Here is a 26,805-nt window from a genome sequence, read left to right on the forward strand (position 1 = left end):
AATCCCCGCTCCTTTCACCTTGTTTTCAGCACATTCATACCAAAAATACCCCCAAAAGCCCAAATGGGTTAATGTTGCTCCCTTTGTCTTTTCTTGTGCAGCTGCTGCTTTTTCTCAAGGCATTTTCTGAAGCAGAGCAAACCAAGTTAGCCGTGCTCACCGGAATATTACTGGCGGGTGGAACGCTCCCCGCCACCATTTTAACGAGCCTGTTTACTGAGAATATAGTCAAAGAAGGTACAGTATGTGCTGATTAACCCTTACCGTGTGTATCTCCTGCGGGAAATGTGACAATTCCTTGCTTTTGTGTTCTTATACTGATTTCAGGTGTCTTACTCCAGTCACAGCCAAAGCTGCACTGAAATTTTTGCTGCAGTCTCTGGATCTCCCAGCCTGGCTTTAAACAATGTGCTACATGTCAGGCATCATAAATGCATTAAGTATAAATGATATACCATTAGGCAAAAATAAGGTCACATGACTCCTTACGTGCAGTCTTGCAAGCTCAGCTTTTTGATGACTGTAGAAGTCTTGACATTTCCAAGGTTGTACCAGATTTTCAGAGACAATCCTGGCAAATTTGGGGTGTCTTGGGATGAAAATGGGTGGTGCCAGTGTAAACCGCACCCAGAAGTGGGTGGTCTTCATGGTTTGGGTTGTGTCGAAGGGTGACGCTTAAATGTCCCGAATGTCCTCATGTTGGTCAATAGGAGTCTGGGGCACAGAGATGGGAAGTAGTGGTCGGACATCTACCATTACTGTATAGATTTAAAAATAAAATGAAAGCAAAAACTAAAAGGCACAAGTCTTTATATCCCAAGTCAATGTTACACTTGGAGCGTTGCAGGTTCGTCACAGGGTGGGTAATGTTCACACACAGTCCATAGAAAGTAGTAAAACCGCGCTGCTCCGGCAGTGAAAAAGCACACCTTTCAGACACGCAGATGCGATATGGTCGAATCCGACAAAGTGACTTAGACTTCCACAAGAATCGGTGCTCTTAATCCCTATAATATTAAAGGAGACGGCCCGAAATAGTGAAGTCCCGCTGGTCCTTTATCTTATAAAATGATTTATTATACTCACAAATTCCATAAAATCTCAGTCATATAAAATAAGTGGCACTCCTTTAGCTGATTGCCCAACCCGGGTTTCGCCTCCGCTTCGTCCGATGACGAAGCAGAGGCGAAACCTGGGTTGGGCAATCGGTGAGAGGATTTGACCAGATCAGAGGAACTTTCTGCGTGTCTGCTGGAGCGTGTCTGCTGGAGCAGCGCGGTTTTACTACTTTAGCTTACATCTACCATTGTCTGCCATATTGGCCCTAGTGGGTCTATGTCACCCAATATCTCCTCACCCTCAGTGTTTTGGAGACAATGTGCAAACTCTCAGTTAATGATTCTTTTTGTTTCACCCCCTTCTCAGGTATTTCTGCATCTTTTGCTGTAAAACTCTTCAAAGCATGGATGTCAGAGAAGGACGCCAACTCTGTCACATCATCCTTAAGAAAAGCCAATCTGGATAAGCGATTACTAGTCAGTATAAAACCAATAACCTACTGCCACCAAAAGTGTATAGATAACTGTAAAAGCCAGTTTACGTGAATATACTAGCTTCTTCCATATTTATGTCTCAAGATATGATTCAATCCTAGCGCAGGAATGAAAACGATATTTACCATCTCCTCACACCTACCCCCCCAGAATAATAAGCAATTAAAGTACTTCATGAGCAACAAAACTGTTATTTTGTATTGCTACTCATCCAGACTCAATAACGTAATATAACTACTATAATACTGCCTCCTATGTACAGGAATATAACTACTATAATACTGCTCCTATGTACAAGAATATAACTACTATAATACTGCCTCCTATGTACAGGAATATAACTACTATAATACTGCTCCTATGTACAAGAATATAACTACTATAATACTGCTCCTATGTACAAGAATATAACTACTATAATACTGCTCCTATGTACAAGAATATAACTACTATAATACTGCTCCTATGTGCAAGAATATAACTACTATAATACTGCTCCTATGTACAAGAATATAACTGCTATAATACTGCCTCCTGTGTAGAAGAATATAACTACTATAATACTGCTCCTATGTACAAGAATATAACTACTATAATACTGCCTCCTATGTGCAAGAATATAACTACTATAATACTGCTCCTATGTACAAGAATATAACTACTATAATACTGCTCCTATGTACAAGAATATAACTACTATAATACTGCTCCTATGTACAAGAATATAACTACTATAATACTGCTCCTATGTGCAAGAATATAACTACTATAATACTGCTCCTATGTACAAGAATATAACTACTATAATACTGCTCCTATGTACAGGAATATAACTACTATAATACTGCTCCTATGTACAAGAATATAACTACTATAATACTGCTCCTATGTACAAGAATATAACTACTATAATACTGCTCCTATGTACAAGAATATAACTACTATAATACTGCTCCTATGTACAGGAATATAACTACTATAATACTGCTCCTATGTACAAGAATATAACTACTATAATACTGCTCCTATGTACAAGAATATAACTACTATAATACTGCTCCTATGTACAAGAATATAACTACTATAATACTGCTCCTATGTACAAGAATATAACTACTATAATACTGCTCCTATGTACAAGAATATAACTACTATAATACTGCTCCTATGTACAAGAATATAACTACTATAATACTGCCTCCTATGTACAAGAATACAACTACTATAATACTGCCCCCATGTACAAGAATATAACTACTATAATACTGCTCCTATATACAAGAATATAACTACTATAATACTGCTCCTATGTACAAGAATATAACTACTATAATACTGCTCCTATGTACAAGAATATAACTACTATAATACTGCTCCTATGTACAAGAATATAACTACTATAATACTGTCCATTATATGCAAGAGTATAACAACTGTGTGATACTATTATAACTACCATAATGTATATATACTGTATGTACATGTGTGTGTGTGTATATATAATATATATATATTGTGGGGACTCGCTCTGGTAGACAGGATTAGCAGATGCAGTATAGAGGCAACAACAAGTTCTTTGGATCAAACAGTTCAGTGTTTTATTCACACTTTAGGCAAGTGACAAAACAAGCAGTCATATTCAAGCAAAAAGTCACCTTGCAGCACCAACCTGTTTTCATGCCGAACAGGTAGCAAGCCTTCATCCAGACACAAGGCTCCCAGATCCCAACACAGAGACCTGGCTTCTGAGCCCAGCTGCCTATTTAAGGACAGCCAGGTGCTGCCAAAACCCGGACCGGCACTTAAAATCCGGTCCGGTATTTGAACTCATCTGGCTTTAAATCAGACCAGCAGCACATGCTGGGAGGAAATACCTGTTTTCCCAGACCAAACCTCTCACTGTGTCACATACCCCCCCCCCCCCTTTGTTCAACCCTGAGGGGGTGAACACCCGACAGACAGTGCACCCGGGACAGGGCATCAGCGTTTCCCTGTAACCGGCCTACCCTGTGTTCCACCGAAAACGTAAAGTTTTGTAGGGAGAGAAACCATCGGGTGATCTGGGCATTTCTGTCCTTGGCCTGGCTCATCCACTTGAGAGGAGAGTGGTCAGTCACCAGGCGGAATTTTCTCCCCAATAAATAATAGCGGAGAGACTCGAGTGCCCACTTGATGGCCAGGCACTCTCTCTCCACTATACTATACCAGGTCTTGGCTGGGGTGACCTTACGGCTGAGGAAGACAATGGGATGCTCCTCCCTGTAGACTTCCTGAGACTGTAAAGCACCCAGGCCTACTTCGGAAGCATCAGTCTGTACTATAAACTCCCCTTTGAAGTCGGGCGTCACCAAAACCGGGGACCCACACAGGGCCGACTTCAAAACAGAGAAAGCCTCTTCCGCCCGATCATCCCAGTGAACCATCATTGACTTGTGTCCCTTCAAGAGTCCTGTCAAGGGCGCGGCTAGAGTAGCAAAGTGAGAACAAACCTCACGTAATAGCCCACCATTCCCAGGAATGACTTTACTTGCCTAGTGGTGACAGGTCGGGGCCAATTCCGTATCGCCTCTATTTTGTTCACTTGGGGTTTGATGACTCTGCGCCCAATGACATACCCCAGGTACTTAGTCTCGTCTAACCCTATCTCACATTTTTTTGGGTAAGTGGTTAGGCCAGCTTTCCGAAGGGAGTCCACTACAGCCTGCACTTTGGGTAGGTGACTTTCCCAGTCGGTACTGTGGATGATAATATCGTCCAGGTAAGCCGAAGCGTACCGACAATGTGGACCAAGAAAAATGTCCATTAGTTGCTGAAAAGTGGCGGGGGCGCATGCAGACCAAAGGGTAAGACTTTATATTGTTACAGCCCCTCAGGCGTGATGAAGGCAGTTTTCTCTTTGGCAGACTCCGTTAAGGGCACCTGCCAGTACCCTTTCGTGAGGTCTAAAACAGAAAAATACTGGGCTTGTCCTAACCTCTCGATGAGCTCATCCACCCGGGGCATGGGATACGCATCGAATTTGGAAACCTTGTTAAGTTTTCGAAAGTCGTTACAAAACCGCAACGTCCCGTCCGGCTTGGGTATCAATACTATAGGGATGACCCACTCACTTTTTGACTCCTCAGTCACGTCTAGCTGCAACATTAGCTGCACCTCTTCCAATATGGCTTGTCGCCGAGCCTCGGGCACCCGGTATGGTTTTAATCAGACTTTTGCCTGAGGCTCAGTGACAATGTCATACTGGATTATGGAAGTGCATCCAGGGAGGTCCAAGAACACATCCGTGTTCCGACTAACGAACTCCCTGGCCTCCTGAGTCTGTTTAGAGGAGAGGCTGTCAGCGATTTTTACTGTGGCAGCCGCCTCTCTTGCATCAGACAGAGGGGCCGGTACCTCTTCTCCTAGAAAACCCGGCCGTGGGCTGTCTTCTGTACAGGTTTCCCTATCTTTCAACGGTCTGAGTAAATTAACATGGTAAACCTGCTCCGGCTTTCGCCGCCCCCTCGCTGGTGTACCTTGTAGTTTACATCTCCAATTTTCTCGAATACCTCGTAGGGCCCCTGCCACCTAGCCAGGAACTTACTGTCCACGGTCGGCACCAGAACCAAAACCTGATCACCCGGGTTAAAGATCCGGACCCGAGCCTGTCGATTATAGACCCGACTCTGGGCTCGCTAAGCTGCCTCCATATGCTCCCTAACAAGAGGCAACGCTGTCTCTATCCGATCTTGCATCTGGGTAACGTACTCAATGACACTTTTAGTTGGAGTGGGTTTTTGTTCCCACGCCTCTTTGGCCACGTCCAAGAGAGGGTGTCTGTCATATAGCAGTTCGAAGGGCGAGAACCCAGTAGAGACTTGGGGTAACTCTCGCACTGCGAACATGAGATAGGGCAGAAGGAGGTCATAGTCCTTCCCATCTTTAGACACCACCCTTTTCAACATATTTTTTTATGTTTAGTTAAACCTTTCTACCAGACCGTCCATTTGCGGATGGTAAACGGACGTCCGTAGCTGTTTTATGTGCAGCAACTTACAGAGTTCCCTCATCACCTTGGACATAAAAGGGGTCCCTTGGTCGGTCAGAACCTCTTTAGGTAGTCCTACTCAGGAAAACATCTCCATTAACTCCTTAGCTATGAGTTTGGCCGAGGTATGTCGCAGTGGCACCGCCTCCGGGTACCGAGTGGCGTAGTCTAGAATGACTAAGATGTGTTGATGCCCTCGGGTGGACTTCGGTACTGGGCCTATGAGATCCATAGCTATTCAGTCAAACAGTACTTTGATAAATGGGAGAGGTACTAGGGGACTAAGGAAATGTGGCTGGGGGCTAGTTATCTGGCAGGTCGGGCAAGACTTACAAAACTCTTCCACTTCTTTGAATATGCTGGGCCAGTAAAACCACTGTAGAATACGATCCTGAGTTTTCTGCAGCCCCAGGTGACCCCCGAGAACATGTTGGTGGGCTAGATCTAACACAAGCTTGCGATAAGCCTTGGGGACCACCAACTGTTCAATAGGCTCACCCCGTAGTTGGTTTACCCGATACAACATATCTTGATAATCCACAAAACGGGGAAACACTGACTCTGCCCCAGGTTGTTGTGGTTCACCATCTACAATTAACACATTTTCCCAGGCGCAGGATAGAGTTGGGTCCTGACGTTGGGCGGTACCAAAATTATCCCCGGAGATATTGAGGTCTGCCAATTCAGGATCCGGCGGCAAGTCCTCCACGTCTCCCAACATCACACTTAGCGGGGTTGTCTCCCCCTCTTCCACCGAAGTGGTGGTCACCCCTACCGCTGGCCCTTCGGTCTCAGGTTCCCAGGGTTCTGGTCTCCCCCCTGAGCCGGGCCACTCTGCTAGGGTTATCCCTGTCTCATGGGTATCAGTCACTCTCATAGCAGGCCACAGTGCCAGGAAGCCCGGGAAGTCTCTCCATATTATGAGTTCATAATGTAGATTTGTGGCGACAGCCACCTCATGGGTCCATCTACCAGCCGCCGTAGTTAGAGACACCAGCGCAGTGAGGTAGTCTTTTAAGTCTCCGTGGATGCATATCACCCCGACTTTCGGGCTAGTATACTCAGGGGACCGCACCAGGGTAGCCCTTACTAGGGTCACCAGACTCCCTGAGTCCAGCAGAGCCTCCGCCAGAGTGTCTCTCACTTCCACCTGGCACAAATGATCTAAAGACTATGGGGTACCTGTTGCACACAGCCTCCTGGCATATAGCGACTGACGGTGGCCATAGTTAGTGTCCTATTTGCTCAACCCGATGGGGACAGTCAGCCCTTACTTGGCCAGGGTCCTGACACCGCCAGCAGACTATCGGAGCCAGGTCCGCTGTGGGTACATCCCGGGCAGGTTTTATCGGCTTAAATCTCCGGGCCTGAGGTGGAAATCTCCGGGCCTGAGGTGGAGATTTCCGGGGTTTGCCGACCCCCCTCCCGACAGAACCCTCCTTTAGATTCCTGGTAGCTTCATAGCTTTCCACCAGGTCCACCATCTCAAGGGCATTGCCAGGAGACACCTGACCGATCCAGTGCTGGAGAGGGTATGACAAAGCCCTCCAGAACATATCGGCTAACATACGATCGAGCATAGCAGTAGGACGCAGCACATCAGGCTGCAGCCACTTTTGTAAGAGGTGAAGTAAGTTATAATACTGGGTCCTCACAGGCTCAGCCGGGTTGAACCCCCACTGATGCACCCACTGAGCCCGGACCAACACATTCACCCCCAGTCTTGCCAGAATCTCACCCTTGACTTTCTGCTAGTCGGCCGCTTGATCGTCCGGCAAGTCGAAATACACCTGCTGGGAATCGGATGCCAGGAATGGAGCGACGACCTCAGCCCACTGGTCACGGGGTAGCTTTTCCCTGATGGCCACTTTCTCGTACATCGCCAGGTAGGTTTCGATGTCGTCTGCGGGGTTCATCTTAGGAATCGTGGCACGGACTGCTTTCCGGGCATCGTGGACGCTCAGGGTTGCTCCTGCTGGCTGCAAAGCCATCACGTGTTGTAGCAGCAACTGGTTAGTCTCCTGCTGCTGCTTATTAGCCTCGCGTTGCTGCAGGTTTGTCTCTCGCTGCTGCAGATTAGCCTCCATGAGGGCCTTCACAGCAGCCTCCATTTTGTAGTGGGGCACGGGTTGTAATACAGTTGGTTTAATGTACAACATACAACCGTGCCTGAAAAATGCAGAAACCAAAAAAAACGGAGTTCACGCTAGCCTCACTGCTCGTGCCCGCATCCTCCACCAATTGTGGGGACTCGCTCTGGTAGACAGGATTAGCGGATGCAGTATAGAGGCAACCAGCGATGGACTGGCCATCGGGAGTACCGGGAGAATCCCGGTGGGCCGATCGAATTATGGGCCGGCTGTCAATCACTGTCATTTTCTGTGTGATTTTGATTCATTTACCTGGCGGCTGGCGTCGGCGGCGCCGTCAGCCAATGACCGGCGTCCATCAAGCTGCGCTGGCCTGCCACTTCCCTCCGGCTCCGCCTCCTCCTATGTTTAGAGCGGCCCTGATCACCTCCCAGCGACGTGAGGTATCTCAGGGGTCACGCTCACGGCCGTATGCGGGAGGAGAGGAGGAGTATGGGAGGAGCCGAGCCCGTTCAAGCAACAAGAGGAGGCGGAGCCAGCGCCGCCGAGGAGGAACGAGGAGGAACGAGAAAGTGTACGAGTACAGGCTGTACTAAGTAAAAATAGAGTAAAAGTAAAAAACCTGTTTATACTTACAGTGGAATGTTTTTACTTATGTTTTTTTTTTTGAGTGTGTTTGGGAAAAATAAAGTGGGCCGGTCTGGCTGAAGTCCAGGGCCACTTTATTGTCCCAGTCCATCCCTGGAGGCAACAACAAGTTCTTCGGATCAAACAGTTCAGTGTTTTATTCACACTTTAGGCAAGTGACAAAACAAGCAGTCATAATCAAACACAAAGTCACCTTGTGGTGTTGGTGGTAATTCACACCATGCAGCAATTCTGCCTCAAAGAGCCCTTGCTGATAGCAGCACCATCCTGTTTTCATGCCAAACAGGTAGTGAGCCTATATCCAGACACAAGGCTCCCAGATCCCAACACAGAGACCTCGCTTCTGAGCCCAGCTGCCTATTTAAGGACAGCCAGGTGCTGCCAAAACCCGGACCGGGACTTAAAATCCGGCCTGGTATTTGACCTCACAAAATACCTGTTTTCCCAGACAAAACCTCTCACTGTGTCACAATATATACACATATATATATGGACTTTGTCACAGCCTTTGCTTGTGCCATGCTTGCGGTTGCCGGTGACAACGTGTTGCTGTTATGGCATGTGGTGGCAGTGTCTCGGCTTTGGCTGTGTGCGCCGTGACATGGTTGACACGCATGCTGTTGCCGGTGGTGTGTGCACTTCCCCTTTAAGTTGTAGCCTTCCCCTGTCTGGTGCTGTAAGGGTTAACTCCCTGACCTGGAGTCAGTTGTACTTCAGCTGTTGTTGGTGCTGGAGCTCGGCTCCAGTCCAGGGTGTTCTATCTGCCCAGTCCTTGAGGGCCACCTTGTAGGACATCGATGTCATTAGCAATGTCATTCCTTTGTCTCCCTTGTATCCTCTATGTACCCTACCTCACTTGTTGTATGTTTGGTGTGGGTTTATGTTCTGGGTTTGTTGTACGTATTGTTTGTTGTTCCATGTCTGGGCTGTTGTTGGTGTTTGTCCCTGCATGTGTGCAAGACGTTTTCCCTGTGTATGTTGTACCTCCGTGAGGGGGCTGGTTTCCCGGAGGGGTGAACCATAAGTCTGAATGCAGTGCTGCCTGGGGCTGCCATGCTCCTTGCGGCATGGGGTCCAGGCAGTATAAGGAGTGCTGGATACCTGTGTGTGTGTGTGTGTGTGTGTGTGTTGTCTGTACGGTGTTCTATTTGGTGTGTGGGCACCTGTACTTATGCACGGGTTCCAGTCGTGGTGGCTGCGGCAGGTAAGTGTGTTTCTAGTGTTCTTACCTGCCGTTGCTGCATATGGTCTTTTCCTTTCCCTGCTGCTAGGCCATTTGAGACTCCTATTCATCCGTGTCTGGGAAGAGCAGGTCGTCTCTTCCCTGCTCCTATGTTAGGGATTATCAGGGCGACCACCGCCAAAGGTATCCTGGTATGAGCCGTCCTACCATCCAGGTCCGCTCATACGGTGAGGAGTTAGGGTGAGGATTAGGGATGCTTTAGGAGGTGACCTGCTCCCTAATTCTGGCGTCCTAGCCTAGCTGATTCCCTCGTTATACTTGACATTGTACGGTTTCCCCCACTCCCCATCGTGACAGACTTGCTTTATATGAAAAAAAGAGAAAGTTCAGCAGCTCTCACCTGCCCCTCCTTCAGCTGTGAGCACGGATAACCCGAGTCAGGCAACGGGTAATAATATGAAAAAAAGTTGTAGAAATCCAGCTCCACTTTGATAAAGGAAAATAAATTTATTTTTCTTGCGGTAAAATCTCATCCATCAGTTACAAAAATAGCAGTCTTGTCTACGCGTTTCGGGCTACCAAAGACAAATTTCATGAGGAAGGGCTGAAATTTGTCTTTGGAAGCCCGAAACGCGTAGACAAGACTGCTATTTTTGTAACTGATGGATGAGATTTTACCGCAAGCAAAATAAATTTATTTTCCTTTATCAAAGTGGAGCTGGATTTCTACAACTTTTTTCAGACTTGCTTTATAGTAGTAAATATTATGCAAAAAATACAAAAATCCCCTTATGAAGGGGTATTCTGAAGTGAACTTAGAAATAATATAAATGATGCAGATGTAATTCTTGCTTACACATAAAGTCAGTAATGGCTACTGAAGCAGTAACTGTTTCTTTGATCAGGACTGAGGCTTCTGTAGGATCCAGTGCCGTAGACTGTATACCACCTCCCCTGGTGTGGGCCTGCTCATTGTGGTACAGATATATAGCATTTCAGTAGTACAGGCACTTTACCACTGAACCACCCCATTATGTTACGGTGACCTCAGGCTGTTGTAACTTCAGGAGCGCTGTGTGTGTGTGTCTTTCTGACTGATGAATCTTTGACGTCTTAGGAGCTGTTTCCGGCCAATCGGCAGACGGTCGAGCATTTTTCGAAGTATTTTACTGATGCGGATCTGAAGGAGCTCTCTGATTTCCTGCGGGTCCAGCAATCTCTGGGAACACGAAAGGAGCTGCAGAAGGAGCTTCAAGAACGATTATCTCAAGAATGTCCAATCAAAGAGGTAACAATGTGTCTTTGGTATATCTTTCCAGATGAACATATGGTAGAATTAGGTGCCATCATCTCCCGAGACTCCTAAGCCCTCCCCCTGGGACCACCCAGCCACATGGCTTCCCCAAACCTCCCATAAATCCTCCTCCTTTTCCACACCCATTGTGGTGGCCCCAACCCTTTCCCAGGGCTGTTGGCAACTATGTAAATCACATCTTGTCACTCGATCAGCATAGGATGTTTTCCTGAATAATTTCATGCACTCAACTCCTTCCTCCTCCTCTTCCCGGCCTGATTTTCCGACCGTATCGCTGTTCACAGATTGTATTGTACTTAAAAGAAGAGATGAAACGTAACGAGTTACCCGAGCCTGCTGTGATTGGGCTCCTGTGGACTTGTGTGATGAATGCTGTGGAATGGAACAAGAAAGAAGAGCTGGTGGCAGAGCAGGCTCTGAAGCACTTGAAGGTGGGGACTCAAATTTAAGCCCCACCCCTTAGATAACATCACTTATGTTAAATTGGTGACGTCCCCTGAAGGAGGCCAATGATCAGGCTTGAAAAATCTTTTATATGAATGTATATATATATTTTTTTATTTTATGGAAGCCTAGTATAAATTGATACATTTAATTCATCTTGCAAACCCCTCCTTTCCTCCCACAGCCCCTCCCCTACCATACCACACTGTTGAAGAGATGAATTTAAGCTCCACCCCTGAAGTACCATCACTCAATTTATATCGATGACACCCCCTGAAGGAGCCCAAAGATCAGGCTCGAGAAACCTTTCATGTGAATGTATAAACTGTTTATTTTATGGAAGCTCAGTATAAAACTATACATATTTAGATACAAATTAATCTAAATATGTATCATCTTGTCCCAAGCTTCCATGAAATAAAATACAAATGATAATCACTTATATATTCACATAAAAGGCTTCTGAAGCCTAATAACTAGCTTCCTTTAGGGGGTGTCATTGATATAAATTCAGAGGTGGTACTTCAGGGGTGGTACTCCCCGCCTCACTCTTGAAGAGGTGAATTTAAACTCCACCCCTGAAGTACCACCACTTAATTTGTATTGATGACATCCCCTGAAGGAGACCAATGATCAGGCTTGAGAAACTATTCATGTGAATGTATAAATTTATTTTTTATTTTATGGAATCTCAGTATAAAGTTAGACATATTTTGATACAAATTAATTTAGCAAACCCTCCCCCCTACACTTTTAAAGAAGTGAATTTAAGCTCCACCCCTGAAGTACCACTACTCAGTTTCTATTGATGACATCCTTGTGTGAATGCATACGTTGTTATTTATTTAATTTTATGGAAACTCTGTACAGAATGATACATATTTAGATACAAATTAATCTTACAAACCCCTCTTCTCCACCCCACACCCACTCTCCTCCTAGACCAAGAGGTGAGATAAGTAGTTACTCCTCAAACCAAAGTTAAATTTACTTACCAATTCATATTTGATAACATTTTGCCAATTAATTCCTGCTGTTGTGAATTGCTCATTTAACCCCTTCATTAACCAATAATGTGTGTAATAGGTCAATGGCTATAATATTAAAGCTTAGATCTCAGCCCAAAGTCTTGTCTTTGAAATCATACCAGGATCAATATTATCAAATATTGGGTGTAGTACTCCTTCAAAGTCAGGGATCAGCGTGAAAAGGTTTCTTGCTGGCGTGCTGTGTCTATGTGGGGAGGTGGGGGGAGGAAGCTGCAAGCGAAAGCAACGAAAAAGATCACAGTCTGTTACTGATACCTCTCAGCTCTCATGATGAGACTCAAGATTACCACAAGATAACGATAATATAATGATCTATTTTATTATGTAATAAAAGATTATGGGGTGAATGGTCACATGTCATCACCGTGTCTTTCAGCAATACTCTCCCCTGTTGGCTGTATTCAGCACCCAAGGCCAATCAGAACTCGTCTTACTTCAGAAAGTTCAAGAATACTGTTACGATAACATCCACTTCATGAAGGCCTTCCAGAAAATCGTTGTCCTGTTCTATAAAGGTGAGAAGAAAGGTGACAATTATGGAAGAAATGTAGTAGTTATATTCTTGTACATAGGAGCAGTATTATAGTAGTTATATTCTTGTATATAGGAGGTAGTATTATAGTAGTTATATTCTTGTATATAGGAGGTAGTATTATAGTAGTTATACTCTTGTACATAGGAGGCAGAAGTATTATAGTAGTTATATTCTTGTACATAGGAGCAGTATTATAGTAGTTATATTCTTGTACATAGAAGCAGTATTATAGTAGTTATATTCTTGTACATAGAAGCAGTATTATAGTAGTTATATTCTTGTATATAGGAGCAGTATTATAGTAGTTATATTCTTGTATATAGGAGCAGTATTATAGTAGTTATATTCTTGTACATAGGAGCAGTATTATAGTAGTTATATTCTTGTACATAGGAGCAGTATTATAGTAGTTATATTCTTGTACATAGGAGGCAGTACTATAGTAGTTATATTCTTGTACATAGGAGCAGTATTATAGTAGTTATATTCTTGTACATAGGAGCAGTATTATAGTAGTTATATTCTTGTACATAGGAGGCAGTATTATAGTAGTTATATTCTTGTACATAGGAGGCAGTATTATAGTAGTTATATTCTTGTACATAGGAGCAGTATTATAGTAGTTATATTCTTGTACATAGGAGCAGTATTATAGTAGTTATATTCTTGTATATAGGAGCAGTATTATAGTAGTTATATTCTTGTACATAGGAGCAGTATTATAGTAGGTATATTCTTGTACATAGGAGCAGTATTATAGTAGTTATATTCTTGTACATAGGAGCAGTATTATAGTAGTTATATTCTTGTACATAGGAGCAGTATTATAGTAGTTATATTCTTGTACATAGGAGCAGTATTATAGTAGGTATATTCTTGTACATAGGAGCAGTATTATAGTAGTTATATTCTTGTACATAGGAGCAGTATTATAGTAGTTATATTCTTGTACATAGGAGTAGTATTATAGTAGTTATATTCTTGTACATAGGAGCAGTATTATAGTAGTTATATTCTTGTACATAGGAGCAGTATTATAGTAGGTATATTCTTGTACATAGGAGGCAGTATTATAGTAGTTATATTCTTGTACATAGAAGCAGTATTATAGTAGTTATATTCCTGTACATAGGAGCAGTATTATAGTAGTTATATTCTTGTACATAGGAGCAGTATTATAGTAGTTATATTCTTATACATAGGAGGCAGTATTATAGTAGTTATATTCTTGTACATAGGAGCAGTGTTATAGTAGTTATATTCTTGTACATAGGAGCAGTATTATAGTAGTTATATTCTTGTACATAGGAGCAGTATTATAGTAGTTATATTCTTGTACATAGGAGGCAGTATTATAGTAGTTATATCCTTGTACATAGGAGGCAGTATTATAGTAGTTATATTCTTATACATAGGAGGCAGTATTATAGTAGTTATATTCCTGTACATAGGAGGCAGTATTATAGTAGTTATATTCTTATACATAGGAGGCAGTATTATAGTAGTTATATTCTTGTACATAGGAGCAGTATTATAGTAGTTATATTATTGTACATAGGAGGCAGTATTATAGTAGTTATATTCTTGTACATAGGAGGCAGTATTATAGTAGTTATATTATTGTACATAGGAGTAGTATCATAGTAGTTATATTCTTGTACATAGGAGCAGTATTATAGTAGTTATATTCTTGTACATAGGAGCAGTATTATAGTAGTTACAGTGGGGGAAATAATTATTTGACCCCTCACTGATTTTGTAAGTTTGTCCAATGACAAAGAAATGAAAAGTCTCAGAACAGTATCATTTCAATGGTAGGTTTATTGTAACAGTGGCAGATAGCACATCAAAAGGAAAATCGAAAAAATAACTTTAAATAAAAGATAGCAACTGATTTGCATTTCATTGAGTGAAATAAGTATTTGAACCCTCTAACAAAAAAAGACTTAATACTTGGTGGAAAAACCCTTGTTTGCAAGCACAGAGGTCAAACGTTTCTTGTAATTGATGACCAAGTTTGCGCACATTTTAGGAGGAATGTTGGTCCACTCCTCTTTGCAGATCATCTCTAAATCCCTAAGGTTTCGAGGCTGTCTCTGTGCAACTCTGAGCTTGAGCTCCCTCCATAGGTTTTCGATTGGATTAAGGTCCGGAGACTGACTAGGCCACTCCATGACCTTAATGTGCTTCTTCTTGAGCCACTCCTTTGTTGCCTTTGCTGTATGTTTTGGGTCATTGTCGTGCTGGAACACCCATCCACGACCCATTTTCAGTTTCCTGGCAGAGGGAAGGAGGTTGTCGCTCAGGATTTCACGATACATGGCTCCGTCCATTTTCCCGTTTATGCGAATAAGTTGTCCTGTGCCCTTAGCAGAAAAACACCCCCAAAGCAAAATGTTTCCACCCCCATGCTTGACGGTGGGGACGGTGTTTTGGGGGTCATAGGCAGCATTTTTCTTCCTCCAAACACAGCGAGTTGAGTTAATGCCAAAGAGCTCTATTTTGGTCTCATCAGACCACAGCACCTTCTCCCAGTCACTCTCTGAATCATTCAGGTGTTCATTGGCAAACTTCAGACGGGCCTGCACATGTGCCTTCCTGAGCAGGGGGACCTTGCGAGCCCTGCAGGATTTTAATCCATTGCGGTGTAATGTGTTTCCAATGGTTTTCTTGGTGACTGTGGTCCCTGCTAATTTGAGGTCATTAACTAACTCCTCCCGTGTAGTTCTAGGATGCTTTTTCACCTTTCTCAGAACCATTGACACCCCACGAGGTGAGATCTTGCGTGGAGCCCCAGAGCGAGGTCGATTGATGGTCATTTTGTGCTCCTTCCATTTTCGAACAATCGCACCAACAGTTGTCACCTTCTCTCCCAGCTTCTTGCTAATGGTTTTGTAGCCCATTCCAGCCTTGTGCAGGTCTACAATTTTGTCTCTGACATCCTTGGACAGCTCTTTGGTCTTTCCCATGTTGGAGAGTTTGGAGTCTGCTTGATTGATTGATTCTGTGGACAGGTGTCTTTTATACAGGTGACTAGTTAAGACAGGTGTCCTTAATGAGGGTGACTAATTGAGTAGAAGTGTCTAACCACTCTGTGGGAGCCAGAACTCTTAATGGTTGGTAGGGGTTCAAATACTTATTTCACTCAATGAAATGCAAATCAGTTGCTATCTTTTATTTAAAGTTATTTTTTCGATTTTCCTTTTGATGTGCTATCTGCCACTGTTACAATAAACCTACCATTGAAATGATACTGTTCTGAGACTTTTCATTTCTTTGTCATTGGACAAACTTACAAAATCAGTGAGGGGTCAAATAATTATTTCCCCCACTGTATATTCTTGTACATAGAAGGCAGTATTATAGTAGGTATATTCTTGTACATAGGAGCAGTATTATAGGAGCTATATTCTTGTACATAGGAGCAGTATTATAGTAGTTATATTCTTGTACATAGGGGCAGTATTATAGTAGTTATATTCCTGTACATAGGAGGCAGTATTATAGTAGTTATATTCTTGTACATAGGAGGCAGTATTATAGTAGTTATATTCTTGTACATAGGAGCAGTATTATAGTACTTATATTCTTGTACATAGGAGCAGTATTATAGTAGTTATATTCTTGTACATAGGAGGCAGTATTATAGTAGTTATATTCTTGTACATAGGAGGCAGTATTATAGTAGTTATATTCTTGTACATAGGAGCAGTATTATAGTAGTTATATTCTTGTACGTAGGAGGCAGTATTATAGTAGTTATATTATTGTACATGTCTTTTTATTTGATATTACAAAATACTGTATTTTTAGGACCACAGAACCCACTTTAAACATGGCGCCTGCTCGCACGTGCAGCGGGCACCATAGCCGGCGGGTGGGAAAAGATTCATTAAAACTTTTAATTTATACATTTATTTCTCTGCTTTTTCCACCTCCTGTGAACAGCTATCGGTAAAGGCAAGAGGGGTTATCAGTAATTGATAGGATAAAGGTCCCTATTCACAGGACGACATGGCAGCAGATTGAAAAAAGCAAAGATATAAATTACAGGTTTTACTGGATCTTTTCCCACAAAAATAAATATCAATCTGCTCAGCTCCTCCTGCTCTATAACATGGTGCTGTCAGATTGCACTGCATTTTGTGGTGACAGGTTCTATTTAAAACAAGGCTGGTCAATAACTGCAGATCTCACTACTGACTTGGTTTATAAAGGTTCTATCTCCAGCTCACCTCTCTAGCTGCTATACAGTGTGAGATCGAGCAGGTTGAAATAGTCCGTCCCTTTTGAGCAGTTATGGAGAAGCTGAGGGAGGAGTAAGGAATCTGCTGACAGGCTACAGAATAAAGGAGAGAATGGACCCTAGGGAGAAGGATAACATGGACCACTGTTCATGTTAATAACCTCCCATATTAATCAATCTTTGGGTTATTTTGTAGAAATTTGATTTTGGACATTTGAAAATATTAATTGAGAGGCAGCCTGCATTTTTTGAGGGTTGAAATATTTCCGGCTGCCATTTTGAAATCCTCTATATTGAATTCAGCTTAGGTTTTTCCAATAGGAAGGGGGTTATGTTGGCTAGCATTTACTCAGAAACACACTGGAAGTGTCAGATTTGACCTATCTTGTTATGGATGGGAGGAGCTTGCTGCAAATATGTCCCTTTAATTTAGCCCCTCCATATTCTGACACCCTAGTGATGAAATAACGTCTGCGGTCTTGTGTCACATGATGCCGGGTACTTATCTTATGTTCTCTTGGATTTAAGCCGATGTCGTGGGAGAAGAAGCCATCCTGAAGTGGTACAAGGAGGCGCACGTCGCCAAGGGGAAAAGCGTCTTTCTTGACCAGATGAAGAAATTCGTTGAGTGGTTACAAAATGCAGAAGAAGGTAAAAATTACGTAACCCGTAATCACTGCGCAGTGTGAGAGCCCTACAGTAGGAGCTGATGGTGTTTGCTGCCACCTAGTGGAGATTACAGGTAGCAACCTCCCATACATTTTGTGGACAATCCATTAGGACTCCGTTCACATCCATGTTTAAGGGTACTTTCACACCAGCGTTTTTCTTTTCCGGCGCTGAGTTCCGTCCTAGGGGCTCAAATACGGAAAAGAACTGATCAGTTTTATCCCCATGCATTCTGAATGGAGAGCATTCCGTTCAGGATGCATCAGGATGTCTTCAGTTCAGTCTTTTTGACTGATCAGGCTTTTCAGAAAACCGTAGCATGTTGTATTTTTACCTCCAGCCAAAAATCCTGAACACTTTGACTGAACGCCGGATCCGGCCTTTTTCCCATTGACTTGCATTAAAGCCGGATCCGGCGCCGTGTGTTCCGTCAAACCGGATCCCGCTTTTGCATGTTAAACCCAAAAAATGTGAACAAAATAAGTAAAAGTCCATAAATGGCGGATCCGTTTTTTCCTGATCAGGATTCAAATGTAATCCGTTTTCACACGTTTTTCCGGATCCGGCGGGCGGTTCCGGTGACTGAATTGAACGCCGGATTCAAACAACGCTAGTGTGAAAGTAGCCTAAGCTGCTCTCAAGACTTTGGCAACAAAGGATTGGGCATGTTGAATTCCAGCATACCTGATCATTGTGTCATCTGCTGTAAACTTCCCTGATTTGGTGCCAGTCCTCTAGTGTTTTTTTTTCTCCCCCCCCCCCAATCAGCACTGTACAGTGTATTGGGGGTGGTTGGCTGCAGCGTGTCAGAGCCCCACCGATCTGATACTGATGACGTAGCCTGAAGATAGGACATCACTATCTAAGAGTGGAAAACGGCTTTAAGTCTCAACATAAATTAAAGGGGCTGTCACCATAGACCACCCTAATAAACTGCAGTAATGGGGGAATGGCATACACGACATTGAGCTCAGATCCCTGCTCTCACTCTGCTATCTGCCAACGGACCGGCCGTGCGATGCCTAGAGAGGACGAGTGTGCGCACGTAATGGGGGGGGCTCCAGGTCTAGACCTCACTATGCACTGCGCGACTGGTTTACGAGCGCCCAATGGCAAGAATACAGATCTGAGCTGTGTCCTGTATACTATCCATCAGGCTCGGACTGGCCCACAGGGGTACAGGGGAATTCCCCGGTGGGCCCCTGGGCAAAGTGGGCCCCTAGTGTCCCACCCCCTGCACAAGTGGCAGATAACAGAGCAGACTTACTGCGCTTCATACATATATTCAATGTACAGCACCTCAACCCGCCTATGTTCATATAAAAAAACTTGTTAGATTATTTATTATATTTGAATATATCCGTACGGTGGTCCCCCAAAATAAATTTTACTGGTGGGCCCTAGGCACCCCAGTCCGACACTGCTATCCATTTATTACTGAAGTTCTCAGGGGTGGTCCGAGGTGAAAGAACCCGGGTAATGTATGTGATACAGTCATGAAGGACCAGTGGACTGCTCTGTATCTCTGCTGCCCCCTAGAGGACGGCTCTGTATCTCTGCTGCCCCCTAGAGGACGGCTCTGTATCTCTGCTGCCGCCTAGAGGACGGCTCTGTATCTCTGCTGCCGCCTAGAGGACGGCTCTGTATCTCTGCTGTTGCCTAGAGGACGGCTCTGTATCTCTGCTGCCATCTGGTGGTGCTGTTTCTGGGCTGTGTTGTGGCTTTCTTAGGCAGAAGGAACACAACGACATTTTGTAGCTTGTGAGTCATGGTAACTTATAGAATGTTTCTGGAAACAATGTAGCAGCATGAGACGTACTAATATTCTCTTCCATCACAGCATGCAGTCTCATAGGCACATTAAGGGTGATGAGCTGCAGCTGCATCCCCCTCCTTCCTCTGCTGTATTACTGATGGTGGAATTAGTGTGGCTGAGAACGTTTCTGAAAGTTAATTGTTGGGGAAAGAGGAACCACAGACAACAGGAAGAGGGGAGGATGATGCTGCCCACTATCACCATACACTCCTCTACATTGAAATTGCAACATCAAGAAGGATAAGTCGAAAGGTTATGGAAATCGAGGAAGTGGCATATGTCGCTAAGATCTGCAGATAATGACATTTTCAAGCACCTAGCTCCAATCGGTGACGCAGGAGCGTCATAAAAGCCAGATAGAAAGCAAAAAAATTAGGTCAAGTTGTGTGGGATGATTGTGTGAAACCTCCTGTTCATCGATGTGTCAGTTATCACCACTTGTCACAAACTGAGAGGGACACAATTCTTGACCTGAGAGTCCTTGATTTATGACTCCGGCAGATCGATATGCTCCTAGGCCGAGATGGGAGAACAATGACGAACTAGAATGACCTCAAGAGGTGCAGAGAGGAGAACCTCTGCCCGGACGGATCATCTGATTAGAACAACGGTGCCTAGTGATCTATACTGTACTGCAAGTGAAATTGTCACATCCCAAGCCTAGGGCGGCAAACATTGTCTACACAAACCATCAGAAGGCGTCTGCACAACACTGGGCAACGCCACCGCTCTCAAAGGCTATCGTGGTGCACAGCAATGGAGGCTGGAATGGAAATCTGTCTTCTTCAGCTATGAGTCCCGCTTTTGCCTTGGACACAACGATAGCCCGAGATTTGTCTGGAGACAACGTAGGCAACGCCATGAAGAAGCCTTCACAAGAGAACGTCATACTGGTCCTACTCCTGGGGTTATGATGTAGGGTGGTATAATGTAGAGTAGTCGGACCTCTAGTCTTCATTTCAGGTACACTAGCAGCTTGGCGTTACATTAATTTGGTTGTGGAACCCAGGGGCGGACTGGGAACCTAAAATGGCCCTGGAAAAAAATACTAAAAGTGGCATGCTCAACCAAGGGAGGATCGGGAGAGATAGCTGTCGACCCTTGGTTTGACAGAGGGAAACCCCTTTTCTCTGTCAAGCTACTTGGTGGATATTGAGTGTGGTGCCTAAACAGTTAAATGGTTGGGATTGGAGATATCTGTAACCCCAGCCGTATCCTGCAGCCGGAAACCCCTGTTTTTGACCCAGGCCCATATATATTCCGTGTACTACATAGAAATTACCACGGACCTGTGCCATAAATGTATGCCACTGTGCAGGAAGGGGTTAAACATGCCAAATGAAATAATTTTGATGACCACTAGGTGGCAGCACGCACAGTCGTCTCTTTCTTCACCATATGGTGATGACCATTAGGTGGCAGCACAATGTTTTCTCATTCTTCACCTTATGGTTATGACCACTAAGTGGCAGCACGTGCAGTCTTCTCATTCTTCATCATATGTGATGACCACTAGATGGCAGCATGCACAGTCTTCTCATCCTTCACCATAGGGTGATGACCAGTAGATGGCAGTATGCACAGTCTTCTCATTCTTTACTATATAGTGATGGTCACTAGGTGGCAGCATGCACAGTCTTCTCATTCTTTACTATATAGTGATGAACATTATGTGGCAGCATGCACAGTCTTCTCGTTCTTTACTGTATAGTGATGACCACTAGGTGGCAGCATGCAGTCTTCTCATCCTTCACCATAGGGTGATGACCACTAGGTGGCAGCATGCACAGTCTTCTCATTCTTTACCATATAATGATGGCCACTAGATGGCAGCATGCACAGTCTTCTCATTCTTTACTGTATAGTGATGATCACTAGGTGGCAGCATGCAGTCTTCTCATCCTTCACCATAGGGTGATGACCACTAGATGGCAACATGCACCGTCTTCTCGTTCTTTACTATATAGTGATGACCACTAGGTGGCAGCATGCACAGTCTTCTCATTCTTTACTATATAGTGATGACCACTAGGTGGCAGCATGCACAGTCTTCTCATTCTTTACTGTATAGTGATGACCACTAGATGGCAGCATGCACAGTCTTCTCATCCTTCACCATAGGGTGATGACCACTAGATGGCAACATGCACAGTCTTCTCGTTCTTTACTGTATAGTGATGATCACTAGGTGGCAGAATGCACCGCATTCTCGTTCTTTACTATATAGTGATGACCACTAGGTGGCAGCATGCACAGTCTTCTCATTCTTTACTGTATAGTGATGATCACTAGGTGGCAGCATGCACAGTCTTCTCATTCTTTACTATATAGTGATGACCACTAGGTGGCAGCATGCACAGTCTTCTCATTCTTTACTATATAGTGATGACCACTAGGTGGCAGCATGCACAGTCTTCTCATTCTTTACTGTATAGTGATGACCACTAGGTGGCAGCATGCACAGTCTTCTCATCCTTCACCATAGGGTGATGACCACTAGGTGGCAGAATGCACAGTCTTCTCATCCTTCACCATAGGGTGATGACCAGTAGATGGCAGTACACACATCTTCTCATGGTTGTACCCCGCTATGCTATATCTCCATAACTGTATATTTCTCTCCATTTTCTAGAATCGGAGTCAGAGGGAGAGGAGAACTGAGCCCCCGCCGGGCCGGTCTGCAGACGAGCGGCATTAACGTAGCGTCTGACAGGAGTCCTCAAGCTGCAAGTCGTCCGTGTTACTTAGAAGAAGGGGATTAGAATCGGTGCACTCAGGCAATTAGATCCTTCATCTGGACGTCTACCTCCGGTCAGTCTCGCGATCTTAGGCCAAGCCATCCAACCCGGGAGCCATTCGGGGACGGGCGCCGCTTCTCGATGGACTCTTCCGACTTCTTAGTATTCTCAAGCACCGAATGAACAGCACAGCCCGACTTGTGTGTCCAGGTCTCTAGTGTGTGGTCGTAGCTCAGTATCGGCTTGTGGACGTCATAGAAGATTAACCCCTTTTTTCCCTTTTGAATAAAGGCTTTTTATCTTAACCATTCTCCTCCGCGTGCCGCCCATAGTGACATAGGACACAGTGTGCACAGAGGTAACCGTCACGGCTGGGCCCCCTACTCCTTGGGGCCCCTAGGCCTCTGATTGGAATGAACCTATGTATTGTATAATACAAGGTTGTACAAGTTCCTAATATACTTTGTGTTTCCATTTCACACCATTTTCAAGATCACTGCTTGCTGGAATGGAAACGTTCTTGGTTGCCTGTCCTGATTGTGTGCTGCTGATACAGGTGCAGGGTTTGCTACAGTGTATCGGAGCTGATGATGAGCAGTGACCGACATGATCAGGACAGATTCTTCCCTTTTGGGATGTTAAGAAAGCTTCCTTTCACTGCCAGCAAGCAGAGGTGTGGATAGAAAGGGAATTAGAAAGTTGCGGAGCTTTTTATTCTGCAACAAATCAATTTATTTAAAGGGGTTATCCGAGACTATAAAATGTTCCCCCATATGCCGGGCCCCTCACATTGAATATACTTACCTGGCTCCCCGCACCGCCGCTTCTCCCTGTGCGCGGATGAAAACATCCGGTGTTGGGGAGGGGCGGGGGCGCAGCCAATGGCAGGCGGGGGCGGGGGCGAGCCTCCCTAGCGCCACCCGTCTGATTTATCATTTTCTACACCTGTTTTAGCGGTGGATGCACCTAAGTTATGTAAAGGCCGGCGCCAGCCGCGGGGTATTAAGACCTGGTCATAATAGAAGTCTATGGGCTGCTTAACGGATCCGTCCCGTTTCCGTTATGCAGGGGAGTCCTCTCCTGCCTTCCGTTACGCATTCCATCATAGAATTGCGTTATGGTCCGCGGTAACGGAATCCATAACGCAATTCTGCTTTTACCACCAAACGAAGCGTGAACGAATTTCATAACGTGAAATTCGCATCATCTCTAATTGTAACTTGAGTAATCGGATCCAAATCGCCAAAATGTCATCCAAGATAAGAGAAAATGGAGGTTTAAGAAAAATAAGCAGATAACTAGGAGAGAGAAAGCGAGTCCTGACATAGAAGAGTCGACCAGTGACTGATCCCGGCCTCGACTGGTTGGATCCAGGTCTGAGACATTGTATGTTGAGTCTGGTTTCAACTTACGATGGGTCAGAACAGACGACTGTGTGTGATATTGTATCCTGAGGGAGCACTGTGCCGCCATACACTGCTGAACTAGTACCACTATACAGTACTCAACTGATACCAACTTACTGTGCTCAACTAATGACCCCATAATGTGCTCACACAGTACTCAACTAATAGCACAAGACAGTACCCAGACAACTGCCCCCTGCATAATGTACTGTAACCACCATGCTTTATCATGTCTAAATAATACCGCAATACTGCAAGCAGTTATACAATATTCTCCCATTGGCTGGTATTTGCATAAATAAAGCCGCAGCCCTGAGCTTGGATTTCGAAACAATACTGCGCCCGTGTGGTCCAGGACACGGTTCCTCTGATTGCTCTTCAGGTATCTGCCATTTCAGACTGGGCCGAGGCTGACCGTAGTATGGGGTGAGGGAGAGGACACGCCCTTCAATCAGTGCTGCCCCGCAGTGGGGGGCACCCGGCCAGCCCTTACAGGTTTCCTCCACTCCTTACCACTACAGTGCATTGACCTTAATGTAATATGGGGACGACACTCATTACTGTAGCAAAGCAGCTCCGCTCCGATTCCTGATGGGGGTGGTGGTGCTCCTCCTCAAATTTACATACACTCTAGATACACAGCCTTTGAAGGTGAGCGCAAAAACGTCTCCTCTGTCAGTGACTATCACTTGGAGCTGTGGGGCCGCCTAGGACTGATGCCGCCAGGGTCAATAGGATATGGCGGTTTGCATTTTACAAATCCATGATGTCAATACTCCAGGAAATTGCATAAATAGCAGTTCCCTGATATCTTCTTCTTTGTGGAATCACTTGGTTTGTGAATTTACCGTGTCCACCTAGTGCCATGCAATATACAGTGCCATACCGTGTCCACCTAGTGCCATACCATGTCCACCTAGTGCCATGCAATATACAGTGCCATACTGTGTCCACCTAGTGCCATGAAATACCCAGTGCCATACCGTGTCCACCTAGTGCCATACCGTGTCCACCTAGTGCCATGCAATATACAGTGCCATACTGTGTCCACCTAGTGCCATACTGTGTCCACCTAGTGCCATGCAATATACAGTGCCATACCGTGTCCACCTAGTGCCATGAAAATACCCAGTGCCATACCGTGTCCACCTAGTGCCATACCGTGTCCACCTAGTGCCATGCAATATACAGTGCCATACTGTGTCCACCTAGTGCCATACTGTGTCCACCTAGTGCCATGCAATATACAGTGCCATACCGTGTCCACCTAGTGCCATGAAAATACCCAGTGCCATACCGTGTCCCCCTAGTGCCATGAAATACCCAGTGCCATACCATGTCCACCTAGTGCCATACTGTGTTCACCTAGTGCCATGCAATATCCAGTGCCATACCGTGTCCACCTAGTGCCATACCATTTTCACCCAGTGCCATGCAATACCCAGTGCCATTGTCCACATAGTCTGATGCCAAACATGGTCCAGAAAATGCCAGGCTTTGTCCAGGTGTGTATCCACTTACTGCCCCATCAGAACTCTGCCATCACTTACCTCCCTGGATTTATTCGCTAGAAATGCATTTTCTTGCACTGTTATGCTGCCCTCTGCTGGCCGCAGCAGGTAAGGCTGTTAATGACAATGCGCAAAAATCCTGTCCTGCTGGATCTGCCAAATCGGAATGACATGGGGGAAGTGCTGTTCTGCTTAATGCAGCTCTTAATTTACATAATTAAAATTCTGCAGTTTTATAGGTTGTGCTGCATTCCTCACCAGATCTCTGCTTGTTGTCAGCAAATAGAAAAATTCTTTCTTACATGCAGAGCACAAAAATACTTCTCAAAGCTGAGGCTTTGCAACAACTATATCCAGTCCAGACAAGTCCTCCATATTTCACATTAGCGTCTTCTGCGGATCCTTCACGGATCTGCAAAAACGCTTCAGTTACAATAATACAACCGCATGCATCTGTCATGAACACCATTGAAAGTCAATGGGGGACGAATCCGTTTTCTATTATGTCAGAGAAAACGGATCCGTCCCCATTGACTTACATTGTGTCAGGATGGATCCGTCTTGCTCTGCACCACATCGCGGACAGAAAAACGCTGCTTGCAACGTTATTCTGTCTGCAATAGGAGCGCAACCAAACGGAATGGAATGCATTCTGGTGACTCCGTTTAGTTTAGTCCAGTTTTGTCCCCATTGACAATGAATGGGGACAAAACGGAAGGGTTTTCTTCTGCTATTGCAATCCTACAACGGATCTCAATAGCGGAATTGAAAACGCTCCAGACTAATACATTTTAGCTGTGCTGATATTTTAAATATATAGACTTAATCTACATATATAGCTGCTCAGTGAGGCAGGGTACATGACTGCTGGGGTGACTACTGAGCTTACAGTATATACAGTGGATAGAAAAGTCTACACACCCCTTAAAATGTCAGGTTTCTGTGATGTAAAAAATGAGACAAAGATAAAAAAATTTCCACCTTTAATGTGACCTATAAACTGTACAACTCAATTGAAAAACAAACTGAAATCTTTTAGGTAGAAGGAAGAAAACTAAAAAAACTAAAATAATGTGGTTTCATAAGTGTGCACACCCTCTTATAACTGGGGATGTAGCTGTGTTCAGAATGAAGCAATCACATTCAGAATCCTGTTACATAGGAGTCAGCATACACCGGCCATCATGTAAAGTGCCTCTGATTAACCCCAAATAAAGTGCAGCTGCTCTAGTTGGTCTTTCCTGAAATGTTCTTAGTCGCATCCCACAGCAGAAGCCATGGTCCACAGAGAGCTTCCAAAGCATCAGAGGGACTTCATTGTTAGAAGGTATCAGTCAGGAGAAGGGTAATAAAGAATGTCCAAGGCATTACAGGGAGTGCAGAATTATTAGGCAAGTTGTATTTTTGAGGATTAATTTTATTATTGAACAACAACCATGTTCTCAATGAACCCAAAAAACTCATTAATATCAAAGCTGAATATTTTTGGAAGTAGTTTTTAGTTTGTTTTTAGTTTTAGCTATTTTAGGGGGATATCTGTGTGTGCAGGTGACTATTACTGTGCATAATTATTAG

The 26,805-nt window shown here is 44.4% G+C and overlaps 1 protein-coding gene across 1 annotated transcript in view; it reads left to right on the forward strand.

Moving 5' to 3' along the window:
• BZW2 (basic leucine zipper and W2 domains 2) overlaps positions 1–22,617 on the forward strand; it is a 91,068-nt gene extending 68,451 nt beyond the window's left edge. The window contains exons 6-12 of the mRNA XM_040431300.1: positions 102–237; positions 1,426–1,535; positions 10,619–10,789; positions 11,101–11,247; positions 12,686–12,824; positions 17,619–17,741; positions 22,208–22,617. Of these exons, the coding sequence (XP_040287234.1) occupies positions 102–237; positions 1,426–1,535; positions 10,619–10,789; positions 11,101–11,247; positions 12,686–12,824; positions 17,619–17,741; positions 22,208–22,236 (855 nt within the window). The 3' untranslated portion in view covers positions 22,237–22,617. The remainder of the gene's footprint in view (positions 1–101; positions 238–1,425; positions 1,536–10,618; positions 10,790–11,100; positions 11,248–12,685; positions 12,825–17,618; positions 17,742–22,207) is intronic.
• Positions 22,618–26,805: the final 4,188 nt, after the last annotated feature.

This window comes from Bufo bufo, chromosome 5 (assembly GCF_905171765.1).
Source record: "Bufo bufo chromosome 5, aBufBuf1.1, whole genome shotgun sequence".
NCBI classification, from domain to species: domain Eukaryota; kingdom Metazoa; phylum Chordata; class Amphibia; order Anura; family Bufonidae; genus Bufo; species Bufo bufo.